The 16,750-nt window shown below is 44.6% G+C and overlaps 1 protein-coding gene across 6 annotated transcripts in view; it reads right to left on the reverse strand.

Moving 5' to 3' along the window:
- The window catches only part of lnx1 (ligand of numb-protein X 1), a 36,307-nt gene extending 26,135 nt beyond the window's left edge, over positions 1–10,172 (reverse strand). For 3 of the 6 annotated variants that reach the window (XM_010872220.5, XM_010872219.5, XM_010872218.5), the window contains exon 1: positions 2,042–2,366. In XM_010872220.5, the coding sequence (XP_010870522.1) occupies positions 2,042–2,133 (92 nt within the window). In that variant the 5' untranslated portion in view covers positions 2,134–2,366. Of the gene's footprint in view, positions 1–2,041; positions 2,367–7,688; positions 7,739–9,686 lie in introns of those variants that run through there. The other 3 variants (XM_034293645.1, XM_034293644.1, XM_034293646.1) reach the window with 2 other exon arrangements.
- Positions 10,173–16,750: the final 6,578 nt, after the last annotated feature.

Genomic DNA, 16,750 nt, shown 5'->3' on the forward strand with positions numbered 1-16,750 from the left:
TTCTCTCCTTCCCTCTCCCCGTTTCCTCTCCTCTCTCCTTCCCTCTCCCCGTTTCCTCTCCTCTCTCATTCCCTCTCCCCGTTTCCTCTCCTCTCATCCAACTCTTTAGGTTTCATGGCGGTCCAATGGGGGATCTGACTGTGGACAAGACATATAGCTCCTAGCAGAACAGAATGCCTAAAATGGACTAGACAGATTTGTAAAGGATTGTATGGTTCTCTGTATTCATTCTGCTAATGGGTCATTTCCGTCAGACTCCAAGAGACTTGAGAGGCTTTAGGCTTAGAGCATCAGGCTTCAAATGAGTCTGTTGAATTGATCCAATATCACTGAATGAGATACACAAAGAAAGCACAGATGACCAATATAGACTATTACCAGAATACAAAGACAGACTATACAAACAAAGATTGACCATTGTACATTATAATCAACATTTTACATTATAATTTAAGCCACTTGGCAATCACCTTTATCAAGAGAGACTTGCAGTTAGTTGAGTCATGAGATGAAAAAGTACAGCTGGGAAACTACATACCAATCAAAGTAAGAACATTATTCAAAATATGAAGTAGCTATCAGTAAAGTAAATAATGGTAGGAATCTTTAAATATTAGTTTTGGTAGCCTACAATGTATTACTATTAGTATAAACACTGCTGTTTTTTTCTGGCATTAAATTAATGCCCAAATTGTGGAACCGAATGCGACTTTGGGTAAATTGCATGTCTATCCCAATTAATTCAATGCTTCCCAATGAGGAACATTTAGAATAGAAGGTGGAGTTGGGTTATTTTCTGAATTGACGGAATAATAAAAGGAATATAAGCAAACCCTGAACTGTACAGACACACCTAGAAAGCCACACATAGATCTAGAACAGGATTACAAAATATGATTCAGCTTCAGAACTCAAATCTACACACTTCAGTTATTGAAATCAATGTACAATCTGTGTTATGATGGTCTCTGTGGACAATAGTGTGATGTTAAGAACATGAGCTAGAGAAGCATAATCCTCCAGAAGGTATATTATAAGTATATATATTGGAGGGTGAAAACCTTGTATCATCAAACCATACACACTCATTTTTGACGAAGAGGGAAATGCAAAACTTCAATAGTTATTTTGAATTTATGTATTTACTCCCACATGCTGAAAAATTCATAGTACATTGAGGAGAGTTACAGCTTTCAGTGTGGAAAAAAAGATGAAATTGTGCGAAAAATGGAGTTCATGGTTCTCCTCAGACAGCGACAGTGTGATGAATACAGCTGGCAGGAAGTAAGGGCTGTTACCATGGTGTCAGAGCTCCTCAGTCCTTCACACTGACTCAGACTGAAAGGTTTCTCTGAGGGTGTCACAATGGGCATGTAGACATTACAGTTTGTATGTGAATTAGCAGTTTGTTTGTGTGTGCGTGGATGAGTTTATTTTGCATCTCTCTGTTTTTCCTCGTTGAAGTGGTGAATGTCTGTGTTTTCATGCTGCCGTGCTGCTTGGAGTGATGAGTGTGTTGAGTGGTGAGTGTTTGGTCTTTGTCTACCCTTTGGAGTGGTCCTTGTAACCGTTAACACAGCGAAGCAGCAGTAATGGCAGCGGCACACACGCACACATACACACACACACACACACACACACAGACACACACACACAGGCCTGAATGGTCATGAACTATACAAACACATCCTGCGGTCCCCATCAGAGACCTGCCATGGTGCAGTGTTTCTCAGGACCGTCCAAACCGAATATTCGGCCTACCTGCCCTGGTAGTCAATGGCCACTGCTCTGATAAACAATTACCTAAGTCAATAGTTGCTTTATTGGCCATAGAGACTTACTCTGTCAAACGCATGGACACAGACACACACAGAGGAATGCACGCTTGTCTTGTGTGCTCACACACTTACACTCACAATCCCACACGCACACACATTTGCACACACACACTTCAGTGCTGGATGGTCTGTGGGTGGTGTAGGGTTATGGGTGAAGTGAAGGGGTGGATGAAGACTGAGTGGAACAGTGTTGGGGTACTCACAGCTCAGAGTAGAGGATGTGCAGGTTGCCCACATTGTCAGTGTAGTTGGCCGGGCTGAGCCAGGGTAAAACCAGCAGTAGCAGAGCCTTCATGGTCCACGCACTGTACACTCAGCTCCCTCTCTCTCCCTCGTCTCCCCCGCCCCCACCTCTCCTCCTCTCCGAGCCTGGCCGTGCTGACCCCCTCTGCCTTCTTCCCTTCTTTCTTCAGAGTAGCTCTTAGGTCTAAAGAACCCCCTGTCTTCTATTGTTCTTTCTTTCTTTAGCTCCTACTGCTCTGTACTTTCTTTCTCCCTCCCTCTCTCTCTCTCTCATGCAGGGTGCCTGGTCATCTCAGCTGCAGAGGCGAGTGGGCCAACTGCCAGAGGTTGAAGACGGAGTGGAGAATGAAGAAGAAGAAGCAGCAGAAGCAGGTGCAGAGCAGAAGTCCCGTGGAGGAAGAGGATGAAGAGGAGGAGGAGGAAGAGGAGGGAGTATACCCGGAGGAAGGTGGCACATTTGGAATATGATTTTAGATGTGCAGGCTCTAATCTGTTCTGGCACACTAGCGCGGCGTAAGAGGATTTGCGCTCGTACGAATGTGTGATTGTCTCCCTCGGTGTGTGTATGTATGTGTGTGTGTGTCAGAGGGAGCAGCGAAGCCTGTGACTTATACTGCAGCAGGAGCCACTGAGAGGGAGAGATGGAGCAGACCAAACAAAGAGAGGAGGGAGGGGCTACCTGGGTCTTCTGTGATTGGTCGCAATCCCCTTCCCTCTCACACACACACCCAGCGCACACACACAGAACACACTTATAGAACACACACACACAGAACAGGCACACACATGCACACATCCACACACATATACACAGCTGCTGCATGAACCTCCCCCTGCTTGCACATACGCTGGTCCATAAAGGGGAGGGCTGTAGCGTGTGTGTGTGTGTGTGTGTGTGTGGTGGGGGGGGGGTACTGAAGATGGACTGCTTCCCCTGCCTGCAGCAGATTGGTCCGATCACTCCAAAGAATCTGCCTACATGTGTAGAAAAGGATGCATAGATACCAAGCAACAAAAATAAATCCATATTCATTACAGTGATAGAACTTTTGTTTTTCTGAATGGAGCGAAACAGACGGACAGAACAGGAAAGGGGTGTTGACCGTTCTAATAAGTCTTTACTGAGCCGAACCAGTGGCAGAGGTTCAGCCATCCATCCTGGGAAAGTGTTGTGGTGGTGAATTGGAACAATGGTCAGAGACGCCGGAGAACGTTTGATGGGCGTGCCAATCTTAGTGTCCAAAATCCCCCATCCACACCGACTGGCTGAGCAGGGTTAAGGGGCTGAATTACCAGACACCCGAACTGATGTTTACATAACCTGGGTATTTGTACCCTGAGGCCTTCAGGACTGACCACTGGGAGGGATGGTGAGGGCCATAACATCACGTAAGCCAGAGGCTTACTAGACAGTTGTAGACGGGGATGGTGGATAGTGTAAACTGGGGACTTTGGTTCAGAGGGTTGTATGTTCAATCCCAGCGATAAGGACTGTTTTAAGTCTTACTCCAAATGTAACCCCACTTAGAATTCATGCCTGAACTTAACTGTTAAAAATGTGATTACTTTTACGTCCAGACTGGGTACGAGCGAGCGATGTGTGAAAACTGCTGAAGTAAAAAGCCTTTTTACCATGAATTACATTTGAATGAATCATAGAGGTCTAATTCTGATGTATTGGTGATGTTGTTTGAGGTTTGGGCTGGGTGTGGATAAGGAGGGCACTGTATTCAGTAATAAAGGGGATTGATGAGGGTACTGGAACGTTGCATAAGAGATGCAACCAACTTAGCACGCATAACATATGCAAATGAAGCCGACTCAAAGACTGTTTTTTGGGAGTGTTTACGGGGCCAGATAGATAGATCGCTCTCCCTTTTCATCTTATCCAGTCTTTTCATCTCTCTCCTCTTCCAGCCCTCCTCTCAGCCATCCCTCACTCCTTCAGCTAGAAACAGAGAGCCAGAGGGACGGTCGGCGGTGCTGACAGGACTTTGATCTCCACTCATGATAACCCATGAAGCCTAGCGTGTCCCTCCTTTGTCTTCTCCATCTCTCTCGCTTCTCAATTCCTCTCCCAATAGATTTCAGGATCCCTTTTTCTTAAATCGATTCAACTTTGCTCGTTCTCCTTTCTTTATTTGTTTTTTTCTTTATTTGTTTTTTTAAAGTGGTGAGTGTACAGCTTGTATAACAGTGTACATTTGCTGTCCCCTCCAAATAACACAACACACAGCCATTAATGTCTAAACCGCTGGCCACAAATGTGAGTACACCCCTAAGTGAAAATGTCCAAATTGGGCCCAATAAGCCATTTTCCCTCCCAGGTGTCATGTGACTTGTTAAAGTTACAAGGTCTCAGGTGTGAATGGGGAGCAGGTGTGTTAAATTTGGTGTCATCGCTCTCACACTCCCTCTTACTGGTCACTGGAAGTTCAACATGGCACCTCATGGCAAAGAACTCTCTGAGGATCTGAAAAAAAGAATTGTTGCTCTACATAAAGATGACCTAGGCTATAAGAAGATTGCCAAGACCCTGACACTGAGCTGCAGCACGGTGGCCAAGACCATACAGCGGTTTAACAGGACAGGTTCCACTCAGAACAGGCCTCACCATGGTCGACCAAAGAAGTGCACATGCTCAGCATCATATCCAGTTTGTCTTTGGGAAATAGACGTATGAGTGCTGCCATCATTGCTGCAGAGGTTGAAGGGGTTGAGGGTCTGCCTGTCAGTGCTCAGACCATACGCCGCACACTGCATCAAATTGGTCTGCATGGCTGTAGTCCCAGAAGGAAGCCTCTTCTGAAGATGATGCACAAGAAAGACCGCAAACAGTTTTCTGAAGACAAGCAGACTAAGGACATGGATTAACCAGGTGAGGAGTACAAAGACAAGTGTGTCTTGCCTACAGTCAAGCATGGTGGTGGGAGTGTCATGGTCTGGGGCTTCATGAGTGCTGCCGGCACTGGGGAGCTACAGTTCATTGAGGGAACCATGAATGCCAACATGTTCTGTGACATACTGAAGCAGAGCATGATCCCCTCCCTTCTGAGACTGGACCGCAGGGCAGTATTCCAACATGATAACGACCCCAAACACACCACTGCCTTGCTAAAGAAGCTGAGGGTGAAGGTGATCGACTGGCCAAGCATGCCTTCAGACCTCTAACATCCACCAGCTCTGTGATGTCTTCATGGAGGAGTGGATGAGGACTCCAGTGGCGAACTGTGAAGCTCTGGTGAACTCCATGCCGAAGAGGGTTAAAGCAGTGCTGGAAAATAATGGTGGCCACACAAAATATTGACACATTGGGCCCAATTTGGACATTTTCACTTTGGTTGCCAGCGGTTTAGTCATTAATGGCCGTATGTTGTGTTATTTTAAAAGGACAGCAAATGTACACTGCTATACAAGCTGTACACTCACTACTTGTACTTGTACATTGTAGCAAAGTGTCATTTCTTCAGTGTTGTCACATGAAAAGATATAATCAAATATTTATCAAAAATGTTGGGGTGTACTCACTTTTGTGAGATACTATAAATACTCCATCTGAATGAATATTTCATGGGTAAATGTAAGAGAGCCACGTGTGTGTTTAAGGTTTGTTGAGTAAGTGGGTGTTTTTGTGTTTGTGTGTGTGTGTGTGTGTCAGTTTAGTTGTGTATGACCGGTTGCGCTGTGTGAGGAGTGTATGTTCCACATGAGGCCATGGGCTGGCAGGAAATGTAATGTAATTGGATTGTCACAGGATGCAGTTTGTGAGCAGAAACCAGTCTGGCCCAAAGGAATCATTACACACACTCAACATCCCGAACATACACTCCAATACACACTTCACACATTAATAATGTGTGCCTATTTCATCCCTATTCAGTTCACGCTCTCAAACAGTATTTCAGGAGAAGAGTAATCAAGACAAAAAAAAACCTACAGAAAAAAGGTAAGTAAAGCTTTGCCTCCTAACATCACAAAGGGATGTTTTGGTCTTAGGCCTCTGTCTGCCATGCAGTAATAACATTTGAAATATACAACAGCAGATAGTATGAGCACCTACAGAGGCCATGAAGCCATCAGGATGAAACAGGAAGTAACAGGGTCAGGGGCAGAATGGCCACCTGTCACTGATCAGAGATCAGCCCTCTGGCACTCAGACCACATATACTTACATCACATGAACACAATGTTTCCCAAACTAGGGGTTGCAACCATTTGTGTGGTCACAAGATTGGGTTTTGAGAGCAAGTGTGAGGAAAGAAATGTGTACATAGAAGTCGGTTCAAGCAAGGAACCTTGGGTAGCTGCATTAAACAAAATGTTTTTGGATTCTTGATCCCAATATACATTTTTTAATGGTTCAAGATACAAAATTCTATGACCCCAATTCTGATAGATAAGACTGTCAGGAACGTATGTATGTTAGGTTTCCTTCAACAATTATAATTTATTTTCCACACACAATATCCTTACAAAGTTATTGCCTGATCTGCCTTGATGCATTTCATAGCTCCAATTAAGGAAATTAGAACAAGGTTCACAGCCCAGAAAAGTTTGCAAACCCCTGACATACATAACACAAATCAATATATATTATGTGTATATATAGATATACATACTGTAAACATACCTTATACACAAACATACTCATAAGCATAATGTAAAGTAATTTCAAACGGTCACAGAAACATGAGCACATGTTCCTTACTGGCTATCCTTATGGAGATACAAGTATCTAATCCAGGTTTGTATTCATCCCAATTTCCCTTAGTTCCCCAGTTTTGTTCCAGGTCTATAGTAGTGCCCTAGTTTTGTTCCAGGTCTATAGTTGTGCCCTAGTATTGTTCCAGGTCTATAGTAGTGTCCTAGTTTTGTTCCAGGTCTATAATAGTGCCCCATCTAGGGAACGTGTTGCCGTTTGGGAAGCCGCCCACGCAAGAACACAAAACTAGAAGCTCAATCTCGCCGCAATTCAACTCAAACATACTGGCATGCAAATGGATTTGGAACATTATGTTCATCACATGCTTTGACAAACTTCAACACTTGACTTTTACAGGGCAATCAGGACAAATCCTTCTCCAATCCCCCATCAGAGCAGTTCCCAAACGAACACCGTGTAGGTTTACTGAGCGACACGAAATCTTATGCTAAAGGCTCCGCCAAACATGGGAGAATGTCCTACTGCCTTGACACGCAGCAGCAACCCGATAAACAGAACATGAATGGACAAGCGCAATAATCTAAACACAACCAAAGTGTAACACAAACGCTACAGGAAACACTGGTATACAAAATTGCTAACATTATGTCACTAGATAAGGCACTTGGAAAACTAACTGGAAAACGATGTGTAAGCATATACACAGCCTTCTATGGCTCATAAACAGCAGGTTATAAACAAACTGGTGATTCCACAGAAAAATCAACCTGAGCATAAAAACGTCTTCAACATAAAACATGCAAAGCCCTGCATGTCCCAAAGCACAAGACTGCAGAGGCACAACCAGAATTATTTGACCTCAAAACATGACTGCAAACACAATACCACAACCAATAAACCAAAAATGCCCAACCACAAACACCATACCAAAGTTTAACAGAGACCTTGGCAAGGCTGGTCTACTGGGCCAGATGGGCATCTCCTGTCAGGCCTCTCTCCACAGACATCTTGTATCCAGAGACCACTGGTCCACGCCCATCACATTGACACCTCACTACAACAATCACACACCATGGAGGAGGCAGAAGAGAAACCTTGGGGCCTAGGAGAGACAGAGAGAGGGAACCAGAGAGGATGGAGGAGTTAGTGGGAGACCCAGGAGACCTGAGGAAGAAGGGGAGCAGGAGAAGGGAAGCGATCTCTGAGATTACAGACTTAGGAGATAGAGGTTATCCAATCATTGTCTATGCATTTATATGGGGAACACATTGTTGTAGAGTAGCATACAGAGCAGAGTTGGGGAGATACGGTAATAATTATCTCCCAGCCTCTGGGCCAGCAGAGTGTTAATAAGAGCTAATGAAGTGAGGAGCCAAGACACAGCAACCAAACCTCTGGCTCTATGAAGGCATGTAAACATAGGAGCTGGGCTGGTTCAGAAGAAAGAACCCGTGTAAGGACCCTCCCCCTCTGGGACTGGAGGGGAGACGGGGGACGATAGGAATCTCGGGGTGGGGATGTTTAATGTGTTTGTTAACTGCAGGCCAACACTGTTTAGGACTAGAAGGTTATGATCTCAGAGAAAAATAGTAAATGAAGAAAATGAACAGAACAAACGCACACACACAGGCAGCAGTTATGGTGCTGCGAAATCTTGCAGTAGTCTGGGCTAGTGTTGCTCACCTCACTACTCATTATAATTGCTAAATATAAGAAGAATGTCTAGGAGGGGAATGTTAGCTAAAGACTCCGGGACCAGGACTATTCTAACAATACTTAGGAAGACTTATGTTCTAGACATACTGTGTACACACTCGGTGTAGGCGGAAAACTCCCTGCTTTTCCAGTAGATTGGGGGAAACTTCCAGTTTGTGTTATTTTTTATGTTTCTACAGTACCACATGCTCTTAAAATGTCTCTATTGCACTGAGTAAAGTTGTGTTACGGGAATGTTTTATTACATTAAATAGTGTTAGGATGTGTTGGGGGTAATGTGTTATTACAGTTGATTGTGTAATAGTGTTGGGGTAATGTGTTATTACAGTAAATAGTGTTAGGATGTGTTGGGGGTAATGTGTTATTACAGTTGATTGTGTAATAGTGTTGGGGTAATGTGTTATTACAGTAAATAGTGTTAGGATGTGTTGAGGGTAATGTGTTATTACAGTCGATTGTGTAATAATGTTGGGGGTAATGTGTTATCACTGCAAATAATGTTAGGATGTGTTGGGGGGTCATGTGTTATTACAGTAGATAGTGTTAAGATGTGTTGGGGTAATGTGCTGTGTCAGTGGATAGTGTTAAGATGTGTTGGGGTAATGTGCTCTGACAGTGGATAGTGTTAAGATGTGTTGGGGTAATGTGCTGTGACAGTGGATAGTGTTAAGATATGTTGGGGTAATGTGCTGTGACAGTGGATAGTGTTAAGATGTGTTGGGGTAATGTGCTCTGACAGTGGATAGTGTTAAGATGTGTTGGGGTAATGTGCTGTGACAGTGGATAGTGTTAAGATGTGTTGGGGTAATGTGCTCTGACAGTGGATAGTGTTAAGATGTGTTGGGGTAATGTGCTCTGACAGTGGATAGTGTTAAGATATGTTGGGGTAATGTGCTGTGTCAGTGGATAGTGTTAAGATGTGTTGGGGTAATGTGCTGTGTCAGTGGATAGTGTTAAGATGTGTTGGGGTAATGTGCTCTGACAGTGGATAGTGTTAAGATGTGTTGGGGTAATGTGCTGTGACAGTGGATAGTGTTAAGATGTGTTGGGGTAATGTGCTCTGACAGTGGATAGTGTTAAGATGTGTTGGGGTAATGTGCTGTGACAGTGGATAGTGTAAAGATATGTTGGGGTAATGTGCTGTGTCAGTGGATAGTGTTAAGATGTGTTGGGGTAATGTGCTGTGTCAGTGGATAGTGTTTCAGTAACACGGGAGGTGGACCAACCTGTTCTTGATGTGTCCCTCCATCTCCCCTCGGAGCAGGGTATCGCTGCAGTGTTCAGTAAAGGGGCAGGACACAGTCAGTTTGTCCAGTAGCCTGTGAACCAGCAGGCTAGACTTGCGGCAGCTCTGCAGCATAAGAGCGGTGCGGTCCACCGGGCAGAAGTCACTCTCCAGCAGGAAGCTGGTCAGACACTCCCGGCAGTAGGTATGTCCGCAGGGCGTGTCCAAAGGATTGATGAGCGGCTGCAGGCAGATGTGACAGGTGAGGTTGTCGTCCACTTCTTCTTGGTATATGTACTCATGGTTCTCCTCTACGAGGTGTCTCTGGCCACACGCCTGGCATAGGTCAGGGGGAGGGGACCCCAGGCCGCCATAGCCTGTCATGGCATCGGGGGCTGATGCCATTGCCATTGCCATGACAACCTCAAGACTCTCAGCCAAAGCAAACTCCTCCTGGCTACTCATGAAGGGCGGGGCCAATGTTGGACGAGGATGGCTCCTATGCTTCTATGATGACTGATCAGGTAAATGGCGAGAGTCCATAAATCTGTATAAAGAGGCAAAGTAGAGATGGATATTGCATTAGGCTGGAAAGATGTGGCACTGGTCATAATCTTAGTATAGTTGTTAGGCTGTAGAGCCTGTAACTGAAGCTGAAGCTGTAGCTGGTTCAAATTCCCCATCAGACAAGGTCAAAAAACAAGGAACGAGGAAGGTGCTTAAGCCTATTTGCTCCTGTAAATCACTCTGGGTAAGAGCATCATCATGTAAAAGCAGGATTCTGTGAACCTAGCTAGAGAACTTGATGTTTCACAGAAGCATGCGCCCAAGCACACTTGCACACCCCTAAGCAGTGAACAACTGTGCAGCAAACACACCCTGAAAGAACAGCCGAAGTACTAATTACTTTTTACCTCATTTAACTCCTTTTGATTTTGATTTCTTTTCCTGTTGGCAGTGAAGACATATCGAACCACTGAAAAACAAATTTTTTTCTCTGCCTGCAGAAACATCAATACTCCTCATCTGAACATCAAACCCGGAGAGAAAGAGGAGAGAAAGAGGAGAGAGAGAGGAGAGAAAGAGGAGAGAAAGAGCAAGAGGGATTAATAATCTATGGCACGTTCTGTACTGTCTGAAGCGACACATTGCACTGATAACATGTAACATTCTACCTAGCTCTCAGAATACACCGTACATTCTCACAGTATGTCGCGATCATGTGGCAGACCGTGTATATTGTGACTGTGTAACACCACGTCGCCCCTGGCACGCCGCCCTGGACAGATGGGCAGAGAAGACTGGCATCCAAGCGCCACGTCACCCTGGCAACGACCGTTTCGCTGTATCTGGACCAACTCTTGGGCCTGACTGGCTATTGCTGTTGCAGATTATGTCAATCCTGCATGACACTGACCAACACCCGTTAACCCTGTTGGGTTTGAACCGTACAATCTGGAATTAGACACTAAGCGTCGCTGTTCATGCAGTTGCAATGGACTGACTAATCAAGCAGAAAGTATGTTGTATAAGCGAGAAAGTTGCCTGCAACGTGCGACGGTCCTCTTTAACCGGTAGTAGACCTCGCCGCCTTTGTGCGTGTTTGGGGACCTGGTGAGAACTCAGTGGTCACCGAGCCGGTCTTAACGGCATACTCAGCAGTCTTTCCGAAGGTCATACTCCTGACCACGGCAGAGGACACAGCTGAGCCGCGAGGACCCTGGCATGTCCACTACTAAGCACAGACACACGTCGGCCAGTTATGAACACACAAATGAGCCTTGGCTTAAATCAGCGGCCTGTAAGAAACAGAGTGATGACGTTCATCGAAGCTCTGTTGGCTGAATGTGTCTGGGAGAGGGCCATGGTTGGAACAGCTGGTTTGAAGCTTCGTCCACAGTGGGTTGCTGTGAGGAAGGTTTTATCCCAATACACTCCCTCTCCTACTGCGGAGACCAGTCCTCTCTTTCTCCCTCCTTCCTCTCCCTTTTGCCCTCTCTCTCTCTCTCTCCATCTGTCTCTCTCTCTCTGTCTGTCTCTCTCTCTTGGTCTCTCTCTCCCCCTCCCCTCGGTCTCTTTGTTTTTCTCCCAGAAAACAACACTTTCATCTAAATGTAGACTGAGAGTGAGGAAGAAACCTTAGAGCTAAAATTCTCTCAAGCTCTAATCTCCCTCTCTCTCTCGCAGGAGGTAGAGGTTAAAGAGAGAATGAGGGTAGCGTAACAATGTGAAGGTGGAAATACAGAGCAACTTACAGGAGCGATTTGGTTGAAGTGCCTTGCACAGGGGCAGACCAACTGATTTTCACCCTGTCTGCCCAGGAAGTCGAACCGCAATAAAAGGGTGTGTCACAAAAACACGCACAACATGGCATTAAGAGGTGACACACCCATGCCAAGAAGAGGGACAAAATGGAGTCATCGGAAGAGGGACAAAATGGAGTCACAGAGCTCTAGCCCACCCTGGTTCCCGGGGGTTGGGGCCAGGTCAGGTCCACTTCCTGTCTCTCGCTCCGGAGGGTGACCGCCGGCAGCCATGACAGGGTGAAACGGGACTGAGCTAAAGCCTGATTTATGACCTCACCTCTCCAGCCATGACCACCTGAGAAAGAAAACAGTTAAAATAACCCTCAGCCCATCTAACATTTCGTTCAAGATTTTCTCTTTTGGCTTTTGTTCACACCACATTTTGAAATGAAAAGAGATAGAGGTGTTTCAATAAAAAGAAATAGTCATTTGCGTTACTAGAAAGAAAAGAGGATTATTAATAGCAAAAATGGGCTCACATCTATGTACATATGTATTTTATTTGATCTTTTCAGGCATTAGAAAACCACTGACCGTAAATCCAGAACCACTCACAGGACACTTAATCCCAGTTTAACGGCATGAATAAGAACGGCTCGGATAAAGTATTACGCCCATCCCAGTGACTGACTGTGACTGAGCGGATACTTTCTCATACTTGAGTTGGTTAGCGCACATGTCCAATTATACGGAGTAACGGCGTCCGTTAAGAAGTGAATACGTTTTCTACCTAGTGCCATTATAACTCCTAATGGTTGAAAAAGGACATTTTGACAAGATACGTGTGTTCCTGTAAGCATTTAAATGTCTGCAGTTAACTGGGGTTCAGTAAACATGTCCCATTCTCCTATAATAATTTACACTAACGCAAAAAACCCTGCACTGACCAGACCAACCCCAGCCTTTCAAAACTTCACAAATCAAAGTTCTATGAAAAAACACAACACGATCCTACAGCAACGCAGGAACAAATATACAGTATCCTTGGACCTTCCATTACATTGTTAAGGCTTATGTTAGATAGAATCGTATGAATGCAATAACATGCACGGTGTCAAAGCTCCTAACTAACACCATGCCTGGTTCTACAAGGGGCTAACATATGTTGTCCCGGGCCACTGCTGGTCCACACAACAGGTCTGCCAGCTCAATGTGTTGTCTGTGAGGGAGAGACATACAGGCCCGCTCTGTTCAGACATGTTAGGCACAGCTACAACATTCCAGAGCCCTGTATTCCTCCTAAAAGCCCCCCCACACACACACTCAGATCAGGACCGTTCTTTATGTAACACACCATCAACAGCATGGGTAAAAACACAGAAAGCTGTTTTCTCTGCGTGACGATCTGAGGTACTCGTAAAGTTGATTAATTAATGCAGCCAAATTAATCATTGATACATCCGATAACGACAACTTGCCGAGGTCAGGGAACACACAAGGAGACTGTTGGTTAATCGTAGAGAGGAGGGATGGGGAATGGGAAAAGACATAACATCACAAAGTCACACTGAGAGCAAGACACATCACCATGTCAACAATTACCTTCTCCACACAGTTTGGTTTGGTGTGTCTACTCTAAACACACACGCTTTGAGTGTATGAACACAAATGCAAAGTCCTATACACAACTGTAACAGTGACACTTGACACTTGTAAGCGATATGATTAGACCTACATAAGGTCCATGAAGGACGTGGTGCAGTTTATCCCGCAAAGCGTGTTTTAGTCATGCAATATTTACACCGTACGTAAATCATCAATATCATGCCAGGTGGTCCACTTCTAAGAGCTTTAGCCTTTGACTGTATGCGCCGTGATTTTCTAATACCACAGGAAAACAAACAACTTACATATGAGCAAAGAAGCTTCCCAGATACAAAAATCTATTAAACACGATTAAGATTAAAACACAGACTATGTGCTTAATCCTCACCAATGGTACACCATGTCTGTCAAGGACCCGTCTATGTATGATCTGTGAAATCTCCACAGAGCTGATGTTCTTTCTGAGCCAGTCCTCTGATCGGACTACACTATTTGAAAAGGTTCAGTGATGGGAGGAAAGGAGAGGTGAGGAGACTAGAGGAGCAGCCATGGACTGGTTCTAATGGTTCAGTCTGTCTGTGTCAGCAAAGTTACACTCAGCGAGAGTTTCAAGTCACCAGTAACAGACGGTAACTTGGAACATGCAGAGAGTATAGATGTGAAATAGTCTGCCGTCAACCCACACACAAACTCATACGCAGCTCCACAAGGTAAATAGGAAAGCTGACAGAAGTTAGCGACCACAGACAAACTGAGTCGACTTGCCCTCTACAGTAACTACAACCATCCAGTAGACTGGATAATGCAGTCTGTCAGACTTTATAAGCTGTGTAAGAAGCAGTTATCGAAACACTGCAGTGCTGTCTGTTTCTACGGAGACAATAGATAAGGTATAATACTTACGGGAAGAGTCACACAGCAATGTTCAGTTCAGGCGATGTGGCTTCACCTGACCAGGTAATACTTAGGAAAAGGGTGTAACTCTAGACCTATCAGACAGCCAGAAAGGGAGGGAGGGAGGGAGGGGGAGAGCAGGTATGTGAACTGACAGAGGACTTTGTCCCAGTTACAGCGTCAGCTGATTGGCTGTTAAAGTTCAGTAAGGAAATGTTACCTGGGACAAAGACCTCAACAGAACCGTCAGAACATTGTGGGCGTGAGGACCCAGAGCCCGTTGCTCACCTAAGGATGCCGGTCCAGGCGACGGAACTGGCAGAAAGGGGCGGTGCTAGAACAGCAGAAAAATGTATAACTGGCTCAACTTGCTCTGGGAGGGAGCTGCAAAAAAAGGACACAACACTAAACAAAACCCAGCCATGCAGTCGTAAGATAATCTGAGATATTACTGATTAAAAGCAGGTCTTAAGTGTTCTGGGCAAGCTCAGGCAGAACTGCATACCTTATGCACAAAATGGAAATTCACACACATACTTTAGAATGGCTAATCTGAAACAAATTACACAGAGGCATTTATACTAACCAGTAACAATGCGTATGATTAAGGCATTACATTACACCAAGTGAATGGAAAACTTCCTGTGTTTTTGACGTTTTTTTAGCATTCTGACAAAAGTTTACTTACAAACCACATAATTACTGTACTTATTTTTGGAAGACCTGAACTTAATGCTTTGTTTGAATGCGTTAGTATCTCATTTGAACAACTAAATTGTTCTTTGTTATTCTTGTCTTATGTTATTCAGCGGCAGTTGTGTTTGTCAGACCATGTAATGAATGCTGCAGCCATTCATTCAAGATTCCACCCAATTTATGTGTATGTGATTATTAATTGTCATGTCTTTGATAACAGAGACCAGGACTTCTTCTGAATGCCAGAGCATGTCATAAGACCACACAGAATGTCTCCATTTAATGGGTGTGTGTATGTGTGTGTGTGTGTGTGTGCCTGTGCCAGGTCTAGATGCAATGGTTGCCATGGTGTAACTAGGCAGAGAACACAAGTACAGTGTGTACACATTTTGTAATTTTTTGGTTTGATTAAATATTTATCTTTTATTCTTGGTTTTGAATATCTAAATCAGTACAAAATATTCTAGATTACTATTTGTTTCCTGCCTGCCAAAACCTATGTCAAATCAGCTCTTCTAACACAGCTAGATAATAAGGCTAGCCAGTTGCCTAGTTAATTAGTGTGTTTTGATTTGAATAAATTAACTATAACACCCTACTAATCTGTTTTATTTTTTGCCTATGGGCATAAGGAAGATTGCAATGGATTGTGGGCTAGTTGTAATTAATTAATTATTCAGTGTGAGGAATCTTACTTCATCTTCTACAAGGCCCCGCGGTCGTGTATGTTGCAGTTGCCTAACCAAGCCATGATGCAGCCTTGAGTATGCCCTTGATGATACGGCAGTACTATTTGTAGAGGACAGTGGGTGATACAATTCATTAGTCTTCTTAGAGAGTAGAGGGGCTAAACAACATTGATGACTTTGATGGTGTATGACAACTGCTGTTTGGAAGTAGACAAACTTAAAACTGCTGACCATTCTTACTGCAGCCACTGGATTGGGGCGTTCCCCTTCTCTGTGTCCTACAGTTAACAATCTCCTATTTGTTGCTGACATTGGGGGAAAGGTTGTCATGGCACCACAATGCCAGTTTTCCTATCTCTTCCCTGTACTCTGACTCATTGTTGTTGGTTATCATCCCTACAATCGTTTTGTCAGCTACAAACTTGATAGTGGGTTGTTGTGCAGAGCCATGTAGCCATGAGTGAACAGAGAATACAGCTTTGGGGTAAGGGGAGAGTCAGTGAGGATGACTCCAAAGCACATGTTGCTAAGTTGTTCTGTATCTCATCGCCAGGATGTTTCCCAGAAGATGTACAGGTGGTCTGGAGGTGAACGCATTCGTCAGTCAACAACCACAACTGAGCTCACATGTCGTCGACCTATGACAACGATTCTCTGAATGGCGACAAGACAAGTCAGCCCTGTCCGAAATCAACCAAACAACCCAGGCAGCGCAGAGCCTGTATGTGCCGACTTCTGCTGGTCCCACTCACTTCTGCTGGTCCCAGCTGGATACAGCTGGCAAAGATCTGGTCGCAATGATGCAACTATAGAGGCACTTACTTAGATAAATGTGACCCCCGGGGGCCTGAATGCTGAACTATAGTCTGAGAATTGCATTCTCATGTAGGTTTTCCTCTTCAGTAGACTATGGCAATCCTCTCTAAGCCCTTTAT

This window comes from Esox lucius, chromosome 8 (assembly GCF_011004845.1).
Source record: "Esox lucius isolate fEsoLuc1 chromosome 8, fEsoLuc1.pri, whole genome shotgun sequence".
Classification (NCBI taxonomy): domain Eukaryota; kingdom Metazoa; phylum Chordata; class Actinopteri; order Esociformes; family Esocidae; genus Esox; species Esox lucius.